At 38.3% G+C, this 24,850-nt stretch overlaps 1 protein-coding gene across 2 annotated transcripts in view; it reads right to left on the bottom strand.

Moving 5' to 3' along the window:
* The window catches only part of TNPO1 (transportin 1), a 58,663-nt gene extending 39,410 nt beyond the window's left edge, over positions 1-19,253 (bottom strand). For both annotated transcript variants that reach the window (XR_010067345.1, XM_063295502.1), the window contains exons 1-8: positions 19,148-19,253; positions 18,868-18,981; positions 14,977-15,052; positions 12,804-12,953; positions 11,203-11,309; positions 5,792-5,925; positions 4,468-4,549; positions 3,506-3,628 (exon numbers count right to left, since the gene is read on the bottom strand). Coding sequence is in view for 1 of the 2 variants with exons in the window: in XM_063295502.1 (XP_063151572.1) it covers positions 3,506-3,628; positions 4,468-4,549; positions 5,792-5,925; positions 11,203-11,309; positions 12,804-12,953; positions 14,977-15,052; positions 18,868-18,972 (777 nt within the window). In the remaining variant the exon portion in view is untranslated. The remainder of the gene's footprint in view (positions 1-3,505; positions 3,629-4,467; positions 4,550-5,791; positions 5,926-11,202; positions 11,310-12,803; positions 12,954-14,976; positions 15,053-18,867; positions 18,982-19,147) is intronic.
* Between the last annotated feature and the right edge of the window lie 5,597 nt (positions 19,254-24,850).

Genomic DNA, 24,850 nt, shown 5'->3' with positions numbered 1-24,850 from the left:
GCATAGCCAAGTTTTTATTCCCTTTTGAAAGGCTGGGAGAGTGGGGACCTGTCTTACCCCCTGGGGTTCCTTGTTCCAGAGGACAGGTGCCATGGCAGAGAAGGCCCTCCTCCTGGACCCTGCCAATTGGCAATCCCTCACGGACAGTGTCCATAACATGTAATGGGTTTTGTACAGTATTTGACACCATGTTTTTGTGTACACTGTTCTCCAATAGGTAGTTTTAATTTTTGACTGAAGAACCTCACTGTACAATTAGAAAGACTGCATATTGAAATGTAAATGGATTTTTGTTTACATATCAATTTAGCAAGTTAGGAAAGTTTACCTTAAACACACAAATTGAATGAATCTCTCCTCAGCCTTACTATAAAGCAGCCATCTATTTTCTCAATGTTATCACTAATAATTGGAAACATAATTGCTGTGGCTACAGAAATGATTGCTGATTACTGCAGGCTATACCTATCCATGGCTTAGCTCACATCAAGGTTTCTCTATGCAATCTAATATATTAGAAAGAAAGCATGGAGACAATGTGCAGGCAATATTTAAAACAGTGCATTAGCAATAACAACATGTAATGATTTATATTACAAGTAGTCCTCAGGTTATGACCACTTGTTCATTGACAGCTCAAAGTTATGACAGCACTGAACAGGGGGACTTATGACCAGTCCTCAGAGTCCCAGCTGTCACGTCCCTGCAGTCACATAATCGTGATCTGGGCACTCGGTGGCTGGCTCGTGATTATGACATCGCACTGAGCCATGATCACGTGATCACTGTTTCTGACTTTCCCTGCCAGCTTCCCGCAAGTAAAGTCAATGAGGAAGTCAGCAGGAAGTCGGAAGTTGCTCCAGCTCCCACTGCTTTTTCGCCTGCCCACGCCCTCTGGCACCTGCCCACTGCACCCCTGTGGCACCTGCCTGCACTCCACAGCGCCTGCCAGCAGCACCCCACCACCACTCTTAACTCTCACCTGCTAGCCTGCTGGTCTGGGACTCCTGCCTCTTCCTGCTTAACGAGCCACATGATACTGGGGTTACAACAGTAACTGGGACTGCCATTGCTAAGCGATATGGTCACTTGACGCCACACTTTACGACTGCATCACTTAACAATAGAAATTTCAGTCCTAATTGCCGTCATAACTCGAGGACTACCTATACCTTGTAATCCTAAAACTGGAAAATCTTAAGAGGTGTTTTAAGTATCCACACTTAATAGTTGGAGATTTCCAGCTGGTATGGTAACATGCTACACTTATGACAGCTAGATTCCCTCCCAAGTTAAAAGCTAGCTCCTAATCTTTTCACTGTTTTATTACTTTTCTTTAAATTACTGCTTTAGTGCTTTTCATTTGATTAATTATGGGTCCAAAACCTCTAAGAGAAAATGGGACTCGGCCCCTCCTCTCTGGAGGGAGAGCAGCTTATCAAGCAAGCTGAAGAATAGCAGAAAGTCTGCAGGTGAACTTATTCCAGACCCACAAGAGAAAGTAATAGAAAAGGAAAGCTATATGGAATTGCTTATTTTAAAAGCAATACCCCATAACTTATAATCTTTTAGAACAACTAAATTTAGTTGTTCTAAATTTATGCAGATAAAAGCTTCATTCTATATGTCCACTGGAACTTTCTGGAGCTGAAGCAGAAATATACTGCTTAGTATATCTAAGGGGCAGAGTGAAAAAAACAATTATAGTGATAGATTCACATCAGACTCAGCTTGAAAATTCTAATACGCAATATGAAAGTGTTGAATGTTCAAGATGAAATGTCTGTCTACAAAGTGTATTCAAAGAAATAATTTATAATTCCTAAACAACCTTTAAAGTATCAAGCAAGGCCAGTCAATGGTAAATTATAAACAAACAAATGCATAAAAATTGTTTTTATTGCAGCTGATATAGCATCAAACTGAAGCTGCTTCTCTGTCAGTTTGCATGCCCATTCTGTACAAAGACTTAGTCCTATTCTCAGATGTTTGAGAACTACACTACAGGATCACATTCTGCACTGAACTTGGCAAGTAGGATGTTGGGAATGTAATGTAAAACAGAGTATGGGTTTTCCAAATCTGCCTCAGCAAATCAGTTCAGAAGGGGAAGCTATTCAGTAAAACTCATTTGGTATCTAAGTCAAAGGGGAAAAGCCTTCTCCTTCTCTTTTCCCAGCAATCTTCCATTTATTCCCGGATTCTGGTATGAATTTTTTTGATCCAAAAGTTGTATAAATTTTACTATTTTGTTGGAATCACCTGAAGGCACAAAGTAACAGTCTTGTTCAATGTTTTCTTTTTTCACATTTTCCAGAAGGAGATGAGACACCTTGGCTTTGGAGACAGTTCTTACTCTGTATTTTCATTCTATATAATTATTGGGTAGACTGAAAATACAGAGGATCTGATGTCTTAATAACAATAATTTTTTTTTCCTATTTCTTTTTTTAGGCTTGTTTTGTGTTTTTTTTAAGGGAGTCTTTACAGCTTTTATTTTCATTTTTCTTTGTGTGTGTGTGTGATGTTTGCTGAAATGAAAATTCCTTTTTTCAACAAAACGCATAAAATTAGTTTTTTACATGCAGTTTTTTCAGACATAATTTTTAGTTGTCCTTCCAAGAGGAAACAATATTGACTAAACTAGCTGCTTAAACCTGAAGTTGTACCTTTAACAAGAAACTCATTTCTTTTTACACAGTATCATGGCAGGAGCAGGATACTTTTACAGGCAATTAAAATGTATTGCTAACATGGACAAAATTATCTGCAAGAACTTCGTAACAAAGAATAGGAATACTGCATTTTAACAAATTACTGATTAAGGATCTTAAAGAATACAACATCTAATGAACTTAAGATGAGCTTTAACAAAATATATTTATGGCACATCTCAGAGAATGTCTGAGGCTGTCAACTTCATTATGCTGGAAGAGCATAACACTTAGACACTTGCTATGGGACTGCTTCACTATCATCCCATTTTGGTTTCATATTTATAAGTTTGTTAATATGGTTTTGGGAAGAGTAATATGTCTTAAAGATGTGAATGTGATTTTGAATGATGTAGTAGAAAGAATGAGTTTATTGGTTATGGGATATAGCAGAAAAGATTATTCTTTTATGATGGAAAGATAGTGGCAGACTGGATTTACAATGTTGGATTAGTGATTTATTACGGTCTGCTTATGAACTAGCTCTGTGATCAATGCTGCGTTTTAAAAATGAGTTATGTTATATTTATGTTTTTTGTCCTTTAATATGCTTTGTCTTTTTTTGTATTGTTTTGTTCTGTATTCTAAAGCAATAAAAATTCATACATACATGCACTCTCTCTCTCTTAAGGTAAAATGGACCAACAGACAAACATACATAGGACATTTAGAAACAATTCTGAATTACAGATTTGACTTTCAAAGCACTCTGTTACCTATCTATTCCTTATATTTTTTTACTTAAAACTATTCTACTTTCATTCATTTTGAAATAACATGCAAAGTGTTACCTCAACAATGCTAATCATATGAGGAAGTAAGCGGTCCATTCTAACTTCCAGCAGCATTACCAGAGCCCGACAGACATTTTTACGTACTTCAGGCTCCTCGTCCCCAGCCAATGCAAACAGATTCTGTTGAAGGGGAACAAAAGAAAAACAAAAAAAACTGAAGTACTCACCAGATAGAGAGAGAGAAAACTACAAATAAAAATTCGTATTACCAACATTCTTCTTTCAGTAGTCTATAATTTGGAAGCAAAAAATGATGGACTTAAGAGTTTGGTTTCTAGATCACTGTTCTAGAAATATATCGTCACCTTTAATTCAACAATGCAGGTATTTTTATTGCATTATAAACACTACAGAAGTTAAACCATGGATAAAGCTTTCTCAGCTCAGATACTTTTAGTAGACAAGACAGAACTGTTTTAATTTACACAAGAAGTTCTATCTCTTCTAATGCTCAGCATAAGTCAGCTCAGCTAACTACAAATAAAACTGGTATTACATACACATTTATTTACAAGCAAACAGCTACGCCAATCAATCCTGCCAGGGCAGAGAATAGACAGTTTAAGTGCAGGCAAAGAGATGTTACCTTTATTGCACTCATCAACCAGACCCCAGCATAGCTGGAAGACAGAGAAATGGATACTACTTAGACCACATTTTTGGCTAGACATTAATATAAAGCCAGAATATTTGGGCCCTAGAATTGTCTGAAAAACCAACAGCTTAACTCAATTATTAACTCAAGAGAAAATTGCGTATTTTTATAGTTACTGGCTCACCTTTTAAAGCAGTTTCTTCTTAATTGTTGCAACATATTATCAAGAAAAAAAGATGTTACTGTCTGCTTGCTATCTCTTAAAACCAAATGGGACCATTTTGAAGCAATGGAAACTTATTTAGAAAAAGAGGAACACATCATAATTACCCACAATAGGTTCAGTCGAATATGAATCACCCACCTCAAGAAATCCATCGATGTGCAGCATAAGGGCTTGAGTCCTACTGATGATAAACTGATTGACACAAGCAACTGCATGAGACCTATAATACATAATTTTAAAAACTGTAGACACTGATTACTGTAAAAAGTCAAAGGAATAAATTTGTCACTTCTTAGAATTAAACCAAACATCAATCTGTTTTCAAAGGGAACAAATACCTTGCTATTTAATTTTATGAATAAAGCATATGTGTGTATTGCACATCTGGAACAGTTTCAGAAATGTCAGAAACATTCTGTATCAGTTATAGTGATTTTATAGCCATACTGTTGTTAAGAGAGCACCTCTATGACATTAAACTCACTTAGTAGGAGCAGAAACTCTGGTTGCATACCTTCCTTTTTGTTAAGTATTTACTGATCTCTAAGGGACAGTAAAATGGTGAGTGCTGTCACCTAAAATTCAAGAAGCTACTGATTGGTAATATACAGGACACAAAGTTTAATCTCCTTTCAGGTAAATGTCTCAATATCACATACCACAAGAATAACTTGTGGCACATGAACTAAGCTAATAATGAAAGGACTTTTCCAATTCAGAAAAAAAAATCACAGTTAAGTCAGTTCTAGTCAACAGAAAGGGATTTTTTCACAATGTTTAGAGATCTGAGGAAGTAAAAGCAAAGAATGATATTCAAGGCCCAAAACCTGGATAAAAATAAGACAGAATATGCAAACAAAATACCTCTGCTATGCAAAATGCATGGGATATCAGTGGGTTTCTGAAGGCAATTCAAGGTGCTGATTGCCATCTATAAAGTTCTGCCAGGCACAGGGCATGGAGATTTGAAGGACTGCCCGTCTCCAATTGTCTCTGACCATCTGGTAAGATCCAACAGGGTAGGCAGGCTTCAGGTCCCATCCATTAAAAAAATGTCATCTTATGGAACCCAGGAGGGTGCCTTCTCTGTTATGGAGCCTGCCCTCTGGAATAGCACTTTCTCCCAAGGTCTGCACAGCCGTATCCCTTTGTGTGTTCAAAAGAGCCTTGAAGACCCTGCTCTTTCCACAGGCATGTCAGCCCACTATTTAGTTTGAGTTGTGGTTACCCACTCCCTGCCTGGCATAGCCTTTTCTATTTCTGCTTTAATTGGTTCATATTACTGTTTTCAACCTTTGTAAGCCACCCACAGCTGTGTACAAGTGGATGCTCACAGAAATTAAGATAGATAGATAGATAAATTTCAACAGTATACTCATGTTAACTGTTTTTAAAATGCTTCCCTGCAAATCTTGCAGACTTAAATGTTTCAAATAATTAAGTGGAGAAATTCATCTCTTACCTTATTTTTGGACTGCTATGCTTGAAGAACTGTAGAAACTTAGGGATCATGATATTGAGGGGACGATCTAAAGCATCACTATCTAAGATTTCAGCTGAATCTTCACAAATCTTCTGAAGAGCTCCAAATGCACCCTGCCAGATAAATGTGGTTTTTTAAGATACTTCTATAATGACATCAGACACACTATTATTTTAAACATTTGCCTTATCTCAGTGCAAGCTGAATTCGAAACGCTAACATATTTATTTATTTATTTATTCATTCATTCATTCATTCATTTAAAAGATCTTCATGGCCACCCCTCTTAGAACACAATTCTGGGCAGCTCAAAACAGCAATAAACTAATAAACAATAAAAACCAGAAAACCAGAAAGAAAAAGCACCTCAGCCATCCTCCTTGGATGCCTCTAACAAAATCATCCACAGGCTCCCATCCCACCCTACCCTAGTGCCTCAGGGAAGAGCAAGCTCTTTACAGCCTTCCAGAAGACTAAAAGAGGGGGGACTGCCGGATCCTCAGTGGAAGGGTGATCCGCAGGGCAGGGGCTGCTACAGAAAAGATGTACTTCCTAGGTCCCATTAGATAGCAACATTTAAGGGAAGGGACCTGGAGCATGCCCACCCTATTAGACCTGGTGGGGCCAGCAGAGACCCTCAGGGAAAAGCAGTTGCTCAATTAACCTGACCCTATGCCATGTAGGGCTTTAAAGGTGACACGCAGCACCTTGAATTACACCTGGAAACAAACTGGCAGCCAGTGCAGCTCAAGCAACAGCACTGTAATATGGGCAAACTGGGAGGTGGCCAACACTGCACATGCCACTGCATTCTGCACCAACTGTAACTTCCAAGTAATCTTCAAGGGCAGCCCTGTGTAGAACGTGTTGCAATAGCCCAACATCTTATTTAAAAACAGTATTTTTTTTTCAGAAAGTACAATCAGGAAGACCAAACAAGACACTTTTCACTGTAAAGGAAGGAGAAATAAATAGGAATAAAGTAGTATTTTTTTTTCTAATCCAGCCTCTAGCCGAGTATGCCTTTATTTTTAGAACAACATGCTTTCTTTAGTCAGTCAACTAAGATCTCTCCTAATTGCAGAAAATGCCCTGGAAAAGGGAACATTTTCCACTAATCAAAGGTTAGTTATGATTTTCTTTAGCATAAATTCTGTGATATATTACAATAATGCAGTGGTATTATTAAATATTTTTCCCTTTTTGTTTTGTATCTACTTACAATATTGTATTATATGGTATTTTTTGTAAACCAGTCATTATACATTAGATTTTTAGATTCAACACTAACTCTAATTGCTTTAATATTGTAATTTGTTAAATTCTGTTAAGGTTTTTAGAGCTTTGGGGGGGTCCTTTTTTTCTTCTTGATTTATTTTATTTTTTTTAATTCTTATTTCTGGTTAGTTTAATTTTTTTATGGTCGTATATTTGGTACTTTGTTTATATTTTATAATCTTCTAAAAATAAAAAATAAAGTAAAAAATAAGAAAAGGTTCTAGTGATAATTACCTTGCTTGCTCGAACTCTGCTAGAGCAATAGAAATAAACTTGTTCCTTCTGAACTGCAGATGAAAGTTTTAGACTTAAAACTGGATTAAGCTAATCACACAAATATCAACACAAGTACTTCAGACACTATGAATCGTTGATAAGAAAGTATGCCAGGAACATACTTTATAAGAAAACTACTTTCCTGGGGAAAAATATAAATTTAACAAGTAACAAAATTCCCTTCGTTCTTCCTAACAACAGAACAGCAGTCTGCAACTGGGACTGTTGTAAGCTGCCCAGAGTCACTTGTTGAGATGGGCGGCTATAGAAATCAATCAAGTAAATAAATAAATAAATATGATTGTAGAAATACCAGATTTATGAACGTTCGTACTAAACCACTCTGCCAATCCTTCAATAGAGGGTCACGTTACAATAATGTAGCAGCTCGTCAGATCTCTTTAGCTGGCCTAGGAGTCTCCATAGAAAAAATCCTGATAGGCACAGGGTTTTTATATAGAGATTATATATAAAGACAATGCATTTCCCGATTCAAAAATTATAATGCAAAAAACTCCTGAAAAACAACGTCCACTTCTCCCAAAAGCGTGTTAGAGATACATCAGCAATTCTCCTAATTTAGCTTATGAAATATAACCCTCCCAAATGACAAGTCCATGACATTCAAAATGGCTCAGATAAGGCAGATGATTTTAAGCTAATTTTACATTATTTTATATCGTTTTCAGCTACAATGACAAATCACTGTAAATGAATTCATTTGCAATGTAACAGACTACTGGGAATAATGGACACCTCCTCATACCTAGGTTAATGTCCTCTGGCTGGTTCTGCAAACCAAAGGCATACATTTTTCAGTTGATAATTAACTTCCAATTTCTTTTCCAAGCAAATCCATAAAGAAGCTATTCTACCTATGGTGCTTTTAGAGTGTCTGTTTCCACTGCTCCAGATACTGCTGAAGAACTTATTTTAGCAGTAATTAGCCAGATATTCAATGTTCTTCTTTAGACACCTGAACGTTTTTATGAAGAGCTGAAAAATATGAGGTCAGAATCTATTCATTCTGATCATGATAGATGTTAGCCAGTACCAAGATTTTGTATGCCTTTTCATAAAACTGCTCATTCTGGTCTCTCCTCACTGACTGAAACTTGTTTCAAAAGAGGTATTATCTAAGTTTCATGTTTCTAAACTTACAAAAGTTTCAAAAAAAAATTTCATGTTGAGATAATTTAACTCTATAATTTCATTTTGATTTCCACAGCACACAATCCACTGAAACACTGAATCGGAGTTAGAAAGGGCCATTTAAACAGAAGTCCACTTCTGCTCAGTGGAGGAATTTAAAGTATTTCCTATAGATGGCTCCCTAATCTCCATATGAACCCACCCAATGATCAGGTACCCACCATCTCCCTGAACAATTGGTTCCAGGGTCAAAATGCTCTTACTTTTTAGTAGGAGCTTTCTACTATTCAACTGGAATCTGTATTCCTGTAACTTAAATCTTTTATTCAACACCTTGCATTTTAAGGTGATAAAGAACATTGGGTGTATGTGCTATTTCTAGGTATTTAAAGAGTGATACCATATTCACACTCAGTCTCCTCTTCCCAAGGCTAAACATTCTCAATACCTTAAATTTAATTCATTTAGTTTATAGCTCTGTAATCATCCTTGCTGCCCTTAGAATATGTTGTCTGAATCCCTTTTAAAGCAAGATATTCAGAACTAGATACAATATTCAAGATATGGTATGACCAATACAGAATAAAATGGAACTATTACTTGACCTGGTATAGAAAGTACACGTCTGCTGATAAAGCCTAAAATTGCATTTATTTATTTTGCAGCCACATCGTATTGCTAACTCATATTTATTTTGCAGTCAACTAGCATTCCCTGAAATTTTTACAAGTCTTATTGCAAAACTATGTATATCCTATCCTATATTTTTGCATTTGATTGATATTTTCCTAAATGTAGAATTTAGCATTTTTTCTGTATTAAATTTCATTTTCTTACTTTCAGGTAATTTCTTTAACCTATCTAGATGTCCTGCCCTGTCTGTGGGGACTTTAATACTGAACTCGATTTCTCACCAGCTGCAGAAGAAGTTTGTTCTGTCCTGTCATTATGTAGCCTCTCTACACTTTCCACTGGTCCCGTTGATATTTGTGATCAAATCATAGAGTTGGTTCTGTCTTCAATAATTATATCTTCATTAGATTTAGTTTTGCCAACATCGAAGCATGCTGTCTCCAGAACATTTGGGGTAAGAGAAATCAAGGGATCAGACTGTTCCCACTTCAAAATTTGGTAAACCAAAATCTTCTGTTCCAGAGAAATATTTTTATTTGTTTTATTTACATAGTTATTTATCCCTTAATGTAAAGCTTTCAAGTAAAATTTGGTTTGGCAGGTTACAGCAGTAATGGAATAAAATCTCCAATGAAAATGCTTCCAAAAATGCTTCTCAGATTATTCTGAAATAGAACTGTAAAATGGGATGCCCAAATCAAACTTGCTTAATACACTCTTTGCTAATACAGTTTTTTTCCTCCAATAAGAATTGTTAGAAAGTTAATCAAGAAATCAAAAACAGCTTAATGATATGTGGAACACTATGACCCATTTGGGGAGCAGCTGCCTATGATTTAATTCCTATCAAACATTTCAATTAACTCAGGTGGAAGGAAGAGTACACCTCTCCTTTGCAAAGAAGGGTAGCACTGCTACTGGAGAAAAAACAGAAAGAAGGTTCATTACAGAATCCAAGAAAATCTTCCCGTATCTGCTGAAAAATATCATTGGGAAGGACATTTTTAATGAGAAAAAAAAATAAGGTAATATTTTCTAGAGTTTTTAAAGCACTTATCTTCTGTCTTTGAGAAAGCAAGTTTGGGAAGTAAGAATTCCTTCTGAAGGATGATATCAAGGATTTTTGTACAACCACCATGACTGGCATTTCACCAATATTACAGTATCTCATGATAATATATAATTCTTGTTATTGATGAGTCCAAGGACTAACTCCAACAATTAATGATATTTTAGTTTTATTTTAAGTGCTTCTTAGTATCTGTGTCATGCGCTGCCTACCTCTGAATAACGTTCAGACACTGGGTTGCAAAGCAGGCTCTGGTTTATTTCAGGATAGGTACAACGTTGTTAGAAAAAGCTGAGAGTGACAGGAGCGCGCCGGTGCGGGGTTTAAATACCCCGCGCCGGTCAGCGCCCCCTCGCTCTCGGTCACGTCACCCCCCTTTGTCCCATGCGTTGCCCTGCCATTGGTTGAGGGTTTCTAGGATCGCCCATCCTCAGGTTTTCATTCTTCTGCTGATTGCTTTCAGCTGGGCGATCCCCGTGGTATTGCTGCTGATGGCTTGGGTGGCTCCGTGATCCGTTTATCTATTGTTTGTTAGCCGTTAGTCGTTGTGGGTTGATGGCTACTTAACTTGTACCCCTTCACCTATTTCCTTGTCATTGTCATGAGTGCCATTGCGCTGATTACTTTAGCTCAACGGCACTCATGACAATCTGATGCTTTCTTTTTACTGGTATTCAAGCTAAATAGGTAATTTATGGCAATTTCCAGTTTTATTATCTACTAAAAATAGTTACTAATATTAAATAGAATTAACACAAAATAATAATCACTACATTAAAAGATTTAAAAATTCCAATCTCTATCTTATTTCAAATTGTAAAATTCCAGGCAGAAAAACATAAAAGTAGTAAAGATAATAATTACCACACTATTGACCTAAAAAACTGGGGAAAGCATTAGTTTACTCTAGCATTTCAGAACAATTTAAAGCTGTCATAATCAAATACAGAGGCATGTTTAATTAGAAAAAGCAAACCCTCACCTCACAAGTATTGTAGTCTTCAGAATCAAGCAAGCTACAAAGCTTTGGTAAAAGTTCAGGCCAGTTCTGCAATTCTCCTTTTGAGGCAATGGTTGTAATCAAGATACCTTGAATTTGTTTAAAGGAATTTAAAAAAAAGTTACTGATAAGTTGCTTTAATATAACAATGTAACAAATTAATTCATAAATAAGAATGGCAACAGAAAAAAGATTTAAAAACTTATCTCTTTAGGTGACTAGATAAAGTGTGTCTGTGTGTACAGATACATACACTCACATTTTTAGACATAAAGATGGACTGATATTAAAACTGCGTAGAAAACTAATCTGCAGAGGAATGTCCTTGTACACTTCTCAGTTTTCCTCAAGCCACAAAACATTACCTTAACACTAGACAAGTAGATGACATATATAACCCTATTTATATGGTTGAATATAAGGAAGTAGTGTTGGGAATGGGGAAATCTTCTCAAATGTTTGAAGCTACAGGCAGTTCTTTGGTGATCTAATGCACAGATCAACTTTCACCCTTCAAATATAATCAAGACTCAACTTCTACTATTGCCAACTATTGGCCACATCAACTGGAGCTGATTTATCTGAATGTTCAACAGTTGGCTTTCTCATCTACTGATAAGGCAGATACTCTGATTCTATATTCTGGAGATGAAACCATTATGGCAATCAAATAAGGATATAAAGTAACTCCTGCTCATGCAACAGGGATTTTCCTTGCTGTTATTCCCCCATGCATACTCAAATTTGCTCCAAAATACCTTTCTTTCTTCCAAAGATTTGGGAACATGTAGGAGAAACTGCTGACATATACAACTAACACAAACAGAGGGAAGCATGGTTGTTCATTTAAGGCAAGAGTGGAGAACATATGGCTTCCAGATATTGCTGAACTAAAACTTCCTTATTATCAATGATGCTGGCTGTGACCAGAGTTCAGAAACATCTGGAGGACTCCAGGTTTCCTACCCCTGAACTAAGGTATCCAGGAATATACCAATTCAAAATATTATAAAGGGAAAAAAAAGCATTTCGCATTAAAACCACAGCAAGAATCCTAAAATGACAACATTAAAGCTGGCCTTTGAATCTATGTTCGAAATAAGTTCTTTCCTATGCTTTGCTCATATTCCTTCCAAGACCCTTCTATGTTCAGATCATATTCCTTTCAAGCAGAACAATGATCATGTGTTAAGTAAAGGCAAAGAAGTCAGCTTTTTTAGAATGAAGATATTTTAAGATTAAAAATAGATAATCTTTCTGGTAATATACATTAGGGAATTCATATTATCATATTATCCTACATCTAAAGGAGCTAAAATAATCACCCACATTTTTATCATGAAACAAATTAAAAGCAGACGACTTGGAATAAATTTATTAGAAATAAATATAATTTATATAATGTATAATTAAACGTATCAGTTGATATACTTATAGCAACCTAATATTCATATATCTGAACAATCAATTATGGAAACAATTATTTTTGAAGAAAAGGACCCAGCACGCTCAAAAAATGTAGTACTTATTTACAAGGTATTCAGCATAAAGAAACAGAATATAAATAAATATTCATGACTTACCTACAGTGGCTCTGATTAGTGGAGAGGAATCACCAATATTGTTTAAGCATTCGCTTTTAATAAAATCAGTTACTCCATTAGGAAAATTATGAAAGTGAGCTTTGACATTATTCTTCAAAATGAGACCACTCAGTGATCTTGTTGGTTCATCTGTAGTAAGTTTTAAAGAAAAGTCATTTAGGCTATAATCTTCCATATACCTACTTGGGAGCAAGCCCAACTGAAATAATTGAAATGAGAAACATATGCAGACCTGCATTATTTAATATTATAGTATAATATTAAATTGTATGACTCCATAGATATGTTAGTTTGCCATTATCTTCCAAGACTGTGTTAATGGAGGAACCTGAGAGGAATTTTAACTTTAACTGACCTCTGAGATTATTTTATCAATAAAAGCAAGTTAGAAAATATCTTTTTTTTTAAAATAAAACACTGTGGTCTTGCAATGCACCTTCTGATATATCAAGATATTCTGTGACAGCAGTCACACTACTGAGCACATACATCCAGTTTTTCTGTTGTGCAGTTTTCACTAAGCATGGACACACTTTTACTATAGTATCACCTGAAAAACAATGCACTATTTAGAATTCAAGATGTAGAGAACATTACAAGCTTGTAAGGGATTGTTCCATTCTTGCCAGGAATGTTCAACACGACTGTATTTCAACCTTTCCAGAAACAGCTGAAGCTCCAAATGTTTCCAGAATGGTTGCAACAGCATCAGTACTCTTCCAGTAGTCAGAATAGCTGTTTCAAGCTCCAACAATTTCAAAATCAAGACATTGTACACAATACTAGACTGAATTTTTAAAAAACAGTACAGTACAATGAAATTTCAATTTACCAGATCTTGATGCACCATCTCCAAATGGAATGGACTGTTTTTTTCACTGATTTACTTCATTTGGATAATGGCATCATTATGTAAATGACTTCATGGATTCATTATACAAATTATGTAAACTGACACAAATGACATCATTTGCATAACGGAATTATCAAGTGATATGAATGGCAGCAGGTAAGTTTAATATAAAGTCATTTAATATACATAATCCAATTTAATGTATATGAAAGGTGTTATATATCTAATAAATTAAATAAATCTATTAATAATGTATAGCTCTTCCCTTTACAGAATATTAGAGTTTGGGATCTTTCCTTGACCTGCAGATTTATCCTAAAGCCTAATGATATCTTAATTTGTTAGCCTGTAATACCACATGGAACAGTAAATTAATGCTGTCTTCAATAATAAAAAAAGCAAGGGAAATTGATATTTTATTGCACTAAAATCCATCTGAAAGAGCAAGTAGTTTTGTTTAAGAATAGAAATGAAGCCGTTTTGAGAATATAAACCATGATACGCTTTGCAACTTTTTACTAAGAAAAAACAGTTATTTCCCAATAAATTATTCAACTCTCAAAAAAAAAAATTCTTCTAACTATATTTTGGACAGCTTAAGCAAAATAGACTTATTCTGGACAATGTTCAAGATTTGGACAGACTCAGGCTCAATCATATAAACAATTCCATCATTATTATTATCATCATCACCATCATCATCATCCAAAACCACATCCCATTAGAATCCACTTCCTTGTATAATATAACAGGAACAATATGGTTTTGGATCATATCCAGGGCTTTAGAACACCCGAGGAAGAATATATTATATGCTGAACAGGGATATGCATAAAAGAAAAATTATTTAAGAAAGAAGAGCATAATTCACCCTATTCAGTGTTAAATTAGTGAGCTAGACAACCAAAAATAAGCATAAAGTAGTCAACTTACTTCTGCACAAAAATATATCAGAAAGATAAAATGCTGACACACGATTTTAAAGATATTGAAGCCATGTCAAAGTATTCAAGGGTTTGCTAGCATAATTTTAATATCGTAACAAAAAAAGTATTAGAATTTTTCTTGATGCTGCCCAATACATTCATTGTATTATTCAAAACAATTATTTGAAAGAAATTCCATTTATTTTTGAGCAATTGTTCTTGTACACAGAATAAGGAAGAAATACTTCAGTGGAATCTAGTCTGGTGGACTAAACAATCCATGAAGTCTTGGTGAGTGAAGTACCCAGAAACCTTTGAAATTCTGGCCTAATTTATCTAGCTTTGTAATTAATACAAATAATGTAAAACTCACCTTCAGTTTTTAGCTTTGTAAGAACAAATATCAGGTAGTTGTTGAAGTCTGGATACTGATTGAGTTGTTCCAGTTTCTAAAGTAGATTATTTTGTTAAAGGCTATTTCATGTAAGATATGAAACACTGCAAAATTGTATTAAACTCAAGTGAAACTGACTTAAATTATTTTTTAAAATATCATTGCTGGAAGTTTAACAATCTAACTACCAACTAAGTTTAATCAGGACCACTGTCATATAGAAAGCTAATTCAAAACATATCTCATATATTCTTACTTGCTAATGATTGGGATTTTTGTTCCCTAAACTATGATTAAAAACACTAGAAATAGCAGAGCTCCAAGCAGAATGCACAAAGGATTCTGCCTTTTCTTTTTCCTATGAAGATCCACCTTTATAATTACCCATTTGTTGGTTATGTTTATATCCCACTTTGCCTTCAGGAATTTGAGGTAGTGTATGTAACTCTTCTTCCTATTTTTCCCTGCAATAACAATCCTCTGAGGTAGGTTGGGATGAGAGAGTGACTAGTCCAAAATCATCCAGCGAGCTTCCATGCCTCAGATTAGACTAGAGCCAGGGTCTCTCCAGTGACAATCCAACACCTTAACTACCACAGCACACTGGTTCTCTCATTTAGCACTGTTCTATACTGGGTGCATATGAAATGCATCAGGATTACCTCTCCCACTTAAGATAGCAGACATATTCAGGGAACTTTCAAGCAGAATGAGTTTTAAAGGAAATAACATCAATCTATCTGCTGTGATACTACAGCATTGGTAGATAACTTCAACCTTCACCCTTATTTTCAAAGGTTATGTAGAATGTTAAAGTAGTTAAGTGTGGCAGACTGATCCTCAATTGTCTCCTGGTACAGACACTGGCAAGGCTTCAGGAGCTTTGTAATTATGTTAATAAGTTTACATTTGTTTATATTCCATGATGTTCATATGCTTAATTATCTTATAGCTCCACCCTATTCAAAAGTCAGATTCAACGCAAAGCTTTTTGCAGATAGGTATTTGCAAGGTTAGGCTGCAATCTACTTGTATTATCACAGCTGTATTAGCAAGGCTGGGCTAATGTCTAAAATTGCCATCTGAAACTCAAACAGGGAGCAAGTTAGAATCTTTTATGCAAAGTCCAACTTGGTAAAATGCTGTGCTAACTTAAATGTTGTGATTCTATACACACTTACAGAGGTGTAAATTCAAGTGAAGTTACTCTGGAGCAAACATCAATCAGTACATATGTGTATATTTACGATATGCATATATGATTACAGTATTTTGTGTACTTTGTCACCAGAAGGAAAAGGCGCTATTTTCTCTTACAAAACAGCAGTTGAGCATATTAACACAACAGCATATCAAAAATCAAGAGTCTCTATAAAAACACAAATTGGGTTTAAATACTGCACTGCCATGGTTTGTATAACCTTGGTTTATTGAACTACAAATGACTGAGCGATATACTTCAGATTACAAAATATAATGGATAATTCCAATAATATGCTAAGCCAAAACCAAACAAATCACACTATGGCTTACTACAATGTGTAAATCCAGCCTGATGGTAAGAAACAGATAGGACATATACCTTCTTCACAACAGTAAGCTGCAGACAGTTAAGGTATAATTTTCCATTGACAAGCAACTCAGAAGTATGCTGCTCTAACGGAAAGGAGAAAAGCAGCCTAGCAATCAAGCCAGATGCAAGACAAGTCTACCATAAAACTCTGAGATCTGGTTTTTAGCAAGAGTAAGTATCCTGACAGAAGATTGCTTGTAAGCATGGACTGCTATATGGCCTACCAGGACCCCTCTGTATTAAATAAACAAAAGGTAGAACATGTTTTGGCAGTCATAGAGATTTGGGTTTTTTGAACAGGGACCTATTACATTCCAAGCGTTTCTAGAATAGTTAATTTTCCTTACCATATTAGTTTTAAGAAACCATATAGAAGGGAATTTATGTAGTTTTGCTACTTAAAAATGTGTGTATTACTTGTCATGCAAATACAAAATGTAAAATAAAAAAACTACATTAAGAACAAAAATTGTAATAGTAGCAAGGGTTTTCAAAGCATTATAAAACTCAGTAAGGAAGTACAAATCTGCCAAGGAAAATTCAACTATTCCTTTTCAGGATACATGCTGGGATGATCAAATTAAAAACAGTAAAAACATAGTATGGTACTTTACCCAACAGGAAAATCTAGTAGTTGTGTTGCAGAAAATCAGACAAACTAAGACAATTGTCTCATTTAGGAAACCTAAGAATTAATTTTAATGGCTACGCAAAGCATTCAAAGCAATTATATAGGAGTGCAAATAAACTGCTTCTCTTTGGATCTTTGAAGCAGCATGTCTTTTTCAAAGTTGCTTTAAAAGCTCTTCCAGCTTTCTCCATGTGGCTATGCAGGCGCATGCATTTAAATACCCACACATTGTAAAGCATCTCTTCTGAAACTGTGCAAAATCCTATTAATTTTGTATTGTATAGGCAACAATAGCCTATGAAATATACACAGGGGGGAATGGCAAATAGTAGGTTATACTATATGATATGAGAGACTGACTGCAAGGTATTTTTTATTCTTTCTTTTTGTTTTACATGTTCCTGTCTGTTCACTATCTCATATTTACACTCAAATTTCATTTTAAACTGCTTCTTTAGAATGTGAGATTATTCAAATGGATTTCATTTAGCAGGAGTAAAACACAGTTTGGTAACTGAAAATCCAAAGATGCCCTACTTAGCATCAATTCTTTTTGAAATTAAACTACCTTCCTTTAAAAAAATGCATGCACAAACAATGGACCAAAGGTTTAGTTACTGATATAGAAGAGGCATTTACATCTAGTTTGTAGCCAAATCTGTACCCTAGGGAGAAGCAAAAACAATTATTTTCGATCCTAAATTTCTACATACACAAGGACACTCACTACAGTGTTCACCCACACATAAAAACTGCATGTCTGGAAAAAAATAACGGTAAGCTTCTTTGATCTGAATACTTCTAATGTTTATCAATGATAAAATGCTATGTGTAGTTCACAACTATTTTCTATATACAGAACACTTTAATCACTTCTGTACCTGCCTTCAAAAAGTCAATGCACCAAAAGGAAAAGAATTAAACATTTATAAAATTCATCTTATTTTTCTTCTCCAGGTGATCCTCCATGAAATTACAGGCAAACAAGAAGCTACTTAAGTGGCCAAGAATTATTAGCTCCCTGTACGTTAAAATGCCCAACAGAGACACCTAAAGGTACAAAAGACTTATTCTGCCGGGTTTCTGAATTATCGACAAGAATCATTCGAGAGAAAAGGAGCCAACTGGAATTTTCCGAAAGGAATTTAATGGCACAGATGGTCGGATCTACCGCTCCACAATCCCAGCCTGAGACACAGGCCCAGGGATAGGGGCCGAGAGCGGGCCTGGAAAGCGACCGACACCGGAGCTGCTAAAGGCGGGCCAAGCTTTGAAAAGGAAAACGGGGTTTGGCGCCAGGCTCGCAACAGGTGCCGGGCCTGGGCGCAGGGAGGGGGAGGCAGAGCGGGCGCTGCCACCGCCGCCTACAGGCTTCCTTCGTGATTCAAAGCCCGCGCCAGGCCAGGCGGGGGCTGGGCCTGGATCACCACTACGGCCGGCCACCTTAGCGGAGGCCCGGAGGCGTCATCCTCTCCAGGGCGTCGCGCGCGGCTAATTCCCCTCCTTGCCCCCGAAACGACAAAGAGGAGCGGACCGCTGCCCGGAGCCCTTCCTCCGCCTCCTGCGGGCTCGGAGTCATGCGGCAAACCGACCCAGCCGCTGGGCCTTGCTATCTCCGTAGACGCCCCGCCCGCCGTGCCCTCCCCTGCCCTCTTTTGCAGGATACTTGTTGCACGGCTCTCTGCGTTGTAGTGTCCGGGGACTGCGACTCCTTGAGCAGCTGTAGGATCTGCTGGAGCCCTTGCTCGTCGGGTTTCCACTCGTACTCCATCTTGGCGCTCTGCAAACACAACAGGCAGGAGCCGCCGTTAGCGGCAGTCGCGGCGGTGGCGCTAGGCCCAAGCTAGAAGGGAAGCGCGTTGCCCGGTCCTTCCGGTCCTCTTCGCTACCCACGCCCAACCGGCCCCCCTACGGTCGCCCCGCTGCTCCCGCCGAGCCGAACGGACCTGCTGCTCGGTAGTCTCCGCTCCGGCCGCCGCTGCCGCCTACTGTGCGCTGCGCGGAGCCGACTGAGTCACGGAGAAGAATTTGCAATCTGGCTCCGAGAGCCCGGCTGCCCGCGTTCCCCTGGGTCCTAGAGCCTCCCCCACCACACTGGTTGCTCGTCCCCAGACTGGCTAACGCAGCCCAGGAAGGGCAGCATCAAAGCTTAAAGGAGGGGACTGGGCAAGCGCGCGCATCTTTTCCTTTACAGCCGAGGAAGGAGGCCTACAAGTCGTTTGAATGAATGCCACCTATGTACACCTTAGTCCTGGACGTGGACGTGGGACTCAAGCAGTGGGACTTGTGACAGGCTCATTGGAAGAGAAGGCATTTCTTCTCACGCTAGCCCCGCAGTCTTCCTCCAGCGAAGTCTTTAATTTTATTAAAGGGAAATTAGTAATTCCCTCCCAATAGGGAAACCACTTTTCTTTTGTAAAACGTTCAGATTTCCAACTCTTTCCTGGGCAATGTAATCCTCTGCTCAGAAGTGGCCTACATTGCGTTCAGCGTGACCTGCTTCCAGGGAAGATCATAATTATTTATTAAATTTATATGCTGCCTGGCTCCCAGCGACTTGGGGTGGGTTTTTTAGATTTTTTTAAAAGATTTTTTTTATCTTGCTTTTATTTTTTATAAAGAACTCAAGGTGGTGAACAAACTTAGTACTCCCTCCTCCTCTTTTCCCCACAACAACAACCCTGTGAGGTGAGTTGGGCTGAGAGTGACTGGCCCAAAGTCACCCAGCTGGCTTTCATGCCTAAGGCAGCACTAGACCAAACAGCCCTTTTCCCCCTTTTCTGTTCTGATGGAAAACAGCCTAGTAAAATATCCATAAGGAAATTGGGAATACGGTACTTATTTTAAAGGATGATCAAAAATATAATTACATGCTAATTTTGTGTGTGCATGTATGTATATATGTATCATCTTACCACCATGCACACTCATACCTGCAGTTCTTTAAGCATTTATGATAAGGATCCCATAATAACAATTACAAGGAGAGGACCTTATAATAAGCAACCTGGACCTTAGGACACAGCTTAGCTTTTAGAAATGTAATTCATTCCATAGTATTTCTGGAGTGGAGCCAATCTGGAGTATCCACATTTAGAAATGTTGTAGAGCTGCAAAATGATATTTTTCTGAATTTGGAATCAAGAGGGGGGGATCATATTTGTCAAGGCATGTATTTTTAAAGACTTATCTGTTGAATAGAGAAATAGAGAATTGTTACAAGATGAGCTTTGTTACAGACACGGATTATTTCAAAGGGGCAGGAAGATGAAAGTGGGTGCTTGTTATGGGGATCTCTGGCAGAAAGAAGGGTCACCTCCTGATTATTCTGAACCATGGACAGTTCTTAGTAGGAAAAGCCATTTCCTGGAGGCATGACTGAGAGGGAAGCATGCAGTGCTTGCTGATTCTATTCTCCCCACTGAACCATATACATAGGCAAGGGGAGCTGGTTCCTCTGGCTGTTCCATCCTTCCACAAGTCACTACCTTAGTTGCCAACTCCTGATTTGATGGAAAGACATCCTCTTTGACCAGCTGATTCCCATCCATTTTTATAGCTCTTCAACTAATGTAACTTGCCTATATAGGACTATACCTACAATGAATTCAATATTATAGGGGAATTTTAATATACTGTAATTTTTGCAATACAACAGCTGGAAAATAGTGAAGAAACTTACATATTTTGATTAATACAGTATTTTGAACTAAATACTGATTCAAAGCTAATTTTTTCAGACCCAGTGAATGCTAAATGGTAAGACTGCATTCTTGTTCTGCAATTTTAAGGATGTTGTAACATCAACTTGATCAACTAATACCAGCAACATAAAAATAAGGACGAAGTACATTGTATAGACTCTGAAATGTATGACTACTTCTGAAAGCTCCAAAAATATGTACACACATCAGTAATTTTCAGAAATTATCAGCTGAGATCACTTAATAGATTAGATTATAAACTACAATAGCTATATTCAGTTCACCTGTTAAGCCAAAACACCAAAGATGTAATGGCATACACAGTAAGATATAGCCAAGTGTGATTTGTATAAAATATTTCTGATTAATGTATGGGTAGATATGCATCAGCTCACCTTTCCCCAACTTATTTTGTAACATCTACTTCTTGTTCACTTCCCAGTGTATTTCATTAGTGAGGTCATCCACCACTTTGGGGTTATCATCAGGTCATCCACCACTTTGGGGTTATCAATTGTATCTGTTGACCCTGGGCCAGCCAGGTGAAGCTGTCAAGGTTCTGTCCCAGTGCCTAGAGCTTGGGCAGGCTTGGATGGGGAGGAACCATCTCTGACTCAATCCAGCAAGACCAACTGGCAGTGTGGGTGTTTGGGCCACCCAGATCTGGAGATATTTCCTCTTTGACCTTGGATGAGGTAGCACTTCCTCCTTCAAGGTTGATACGCAATCTGGGGGTCTTTCCTGGACTCGCAGCTCCTGCCTGAAGAGCACATGTCAGCTGTGGCCAGGAAGGCCTTTGCACAACTCCATCTGGTGTGCCAGTTGTGCCCTTTCCTAGATTGGGGGGCCCTTCAGTCACTCAAGACCACCCAGAACCCACCTAACTGGTCCAGAATGCAGTGCAAGCAGCAATGGGCATGCCTCAGTTTGCCCACATAACACCTCTGCTTCACGAGCTGCACTGGTTGGTTTGCTTCTGGGTGTGATACAAGGTGTTGGTTGTTACCTATAAAGCCCTATATGGCATAGGGCCTGGTTACTTGAGGGACTGCCTGTCTCCCATAGCATTTGCTTGGCTGATTCAATCCTACAGGGTTAGCGTGCTCTGGATTCCTTTGATTAAACAATATAATCTATCAGGACCCTGGAAGTGCACCTTCTCTGAAGTAGCACCCTCTTAAACAAGGTTCCCACACAAGATCCTGATGGCCCCCAGTCTGCTGTTGTTTAGAGCCGTGAAGATGTGGCACTTCACCCAGGCCTTTGGTGAGGGAGAATGAGACCCCTCATTTCATCACACTATCTTTTACCTTTATTGTTTATTGATTTTATTCTAATTTCTTTCTTTGATTATTGTGAGCTGCCCAGAGTCATTGAGAGTCAGGGGACATACAAGTTTAATAAATTATTATCATTATTTTTATTTCTCCACACAGAAAGCTTTTATACTGTTTACTTGACTTATACTGAAGTTTGCCGTTACATTTCTGCTCCATTCATATATTTCAAGCTAAGCAAGTTTTGATTTCAATATTTTTATTTAATTCAAATTTGCATCATAAAATTGATATAATACATAAGATTTTAAAACTACAGGACATGATCAAATGCTAAACCTTTGATTATCCCAACCTCAATCACTTGTGACAGACCAGACTCCTCTATATAAAAGGAAAAAACCAGGTTTATCAAGTGTCAGAGAATAACATTAGACTTCTGATAACAGTAGAACAGCATGATTCAAATAATGGATGTCTATTTTTAATAATGCAGTTGTGCTAAGTTTCTCAGTGATTAATACATTTCTAATACTGGAGGTAAAACAAGATTGACAATACTGACAGGAAGGCAACTTCATGTTTTACTAATGAACATACTCTTTAATTTATATTCTTTTCACACTGACAAGCACTTTTACTTTGATGAAGTATTTGAATAACTTCATTTTAATCAATTACGTTTTTCTTCTGCAGTGGATCTGACTAAAATATAAATTAAACACTTGATGCTTCCAACAGAGGTTACTTCTCAGATTCTGATTAAGAATAGTGGGTCTCAAGAGTTGTCATAGATTAAGACAACTCTTGTGTGGCGTTGCGGGTCCTCTGCGGGATGTGGTGCCAACAGGTGATGGCGCAACCGGCCTGGTCTGACCGGGCGGGCTCCTCACGGGAAGAATGACACTCAGCACAACGGTTCGTTTAGGCGGGAGAGAGCCCAGAACAATTGCGCACCTCCCTTTTATTGAACAGGCAAGGAAGTGACATCAAGGGACATAGGGAGGGATAATGATACAAGGAAGTTATATCTTAGCCAATACTTTGCTTGCTAACTACGTGCACTACTGTTGCTGCTAACACCCTGGGATTTTCTGCAACTGCCTCAGCCGATACTACAACATCTCCTCTGTTTTTATTTGTTTACAGACCTTCGATTCCTGTGTCTCCGGGGGCTAAACCTCCTCCGAGTCCAGGGCTCGGTGACACATGGGAACTTGAGGTCCTTCGTTTTTGAGCGGGAACTCTTCCCCTGAGTCATCCGAATCAGAGGAGAGCGCCAGTAGGGATTGTTTTTCCGAGGAGAGCCTCGCATCAGCCTCGATTTTGAGCAGCAAATTGATCTTTGTAATGTCCGTATCTATGGCCAGCAGGCGACGTTTCAAAAATGCTATAAGTTTCCCAAATATACAAGGACCAATAGCACAGATAATAAGAATCAAAATCAAAGGGCCAACAATAGCCGAAATAAGTGTGGTGAGCCAAGGGGAGATATTAAACCATCCCTCAAACCAAGATTGCTGTACCTCGCGTTCCCTTTTCCTATCAGTGAGCCTTTTTTTTGAGCTCCTTCATAGAATCTAGGACTACCCCAGAATGGTCAGCATAAAAATAACATTCTTCCTGAAGGGCCACACATAACCCTCCATTTTTCAGAAATAACAAGTCCAAACCGCGGCGGTTCTGGAGCACCACTTCCGAGAGGGAGGTGAGGGATGTCTGTAAATGCAGGATGGAGGTCTCGATCTTCTCCAGGTCTTCATCTATGCTGAGACAAAGAGATTGGTAGTTCTGTTGACCAGCCACAATACCGGCGATGCCTGTGGCTGCCCCGGCCACCCCCAAGCCCAACAGGACAGACAGTGTTAATGTTGTGACCACCTCACGTTTAACAGTAGGATTAGGTGAGGCAAAAAAGGAAAGCATGTTAGAGTCAGTATGATATGAAATCTTGGGTAAGAGATAAACCTGTACACAATAATGATTGTCAGTCACGAGTTTTGGTGCAAATACACACGCCGACAAGCCGAATGAACATGCCCACATGGAGTCATTGCCTGGTATAAAGAATTGGTTAGCAAACACAGAGGAAAAATTGGCAGTTGACTGGGCGGATTGCCAGGGCGAGGACCAACCACAGACGGGTTTGAAGGTTTCGAAGCGGGTTGTGAAGCATCTATACATATCGCAGCGTGAGGAGTTGGAACAATATTGAGTGAGGTTGGCAGGTATGAGGCCGAGACAACACCCGCGGCCTGACAGGCCAGCAATCGTTTGGGAGGTGTTGCCCCAGCGACAGCCAGTGTCCTGAGTACTAGTGGTGATCTCTTCTGAAGATCCGGAGGCCTCATAGAAAGGAGGGGTAGCAGTGAGACAAAGCCAGCATGAATTAGTGAGACTGGGTCGGGAGGTGTTAAGCATGTGGTAAGAGGCATCGAGAAGTTTATAAAGGGTGTTTCGTCGGGGATCAGCCGGAACAATAAGGGGGTTGGAAGGAGAGGCTTTGTTTGAGCCAATGGGTCGCGAAAACCCAGGAGTGATAGAAAGTTGAATTGAAAAGATCTGTCCGGTATCACCATCGCCGCTCCATCTTCTGCCGCCCCATTGCACGCCAGCAAGCCATGTTGCTTGAGGAACCGCTTGACCAATGGACGTGAAGGTAATGTTC

The sequence above is a fragment of the Candoia aspera genome, chromosome 2 (assembly GCF_035149785.1).
Source record: "Candoia aspera isolate rCanAsp1 chromosome 2, rCanAsp1.hap2, whole genome shotgun sequence".
Lineage (NCBI taxonomy): Eukaryota > Metazoa > Chordata > Lepidosauria > Squamata > Boidae > Candoia > Candoia aspera.
The sequence above is the reverse complement of the archived record's forward strand: the minus strand, read 5'-3'. Positions and strand labels throughout refer to the sequence as shown.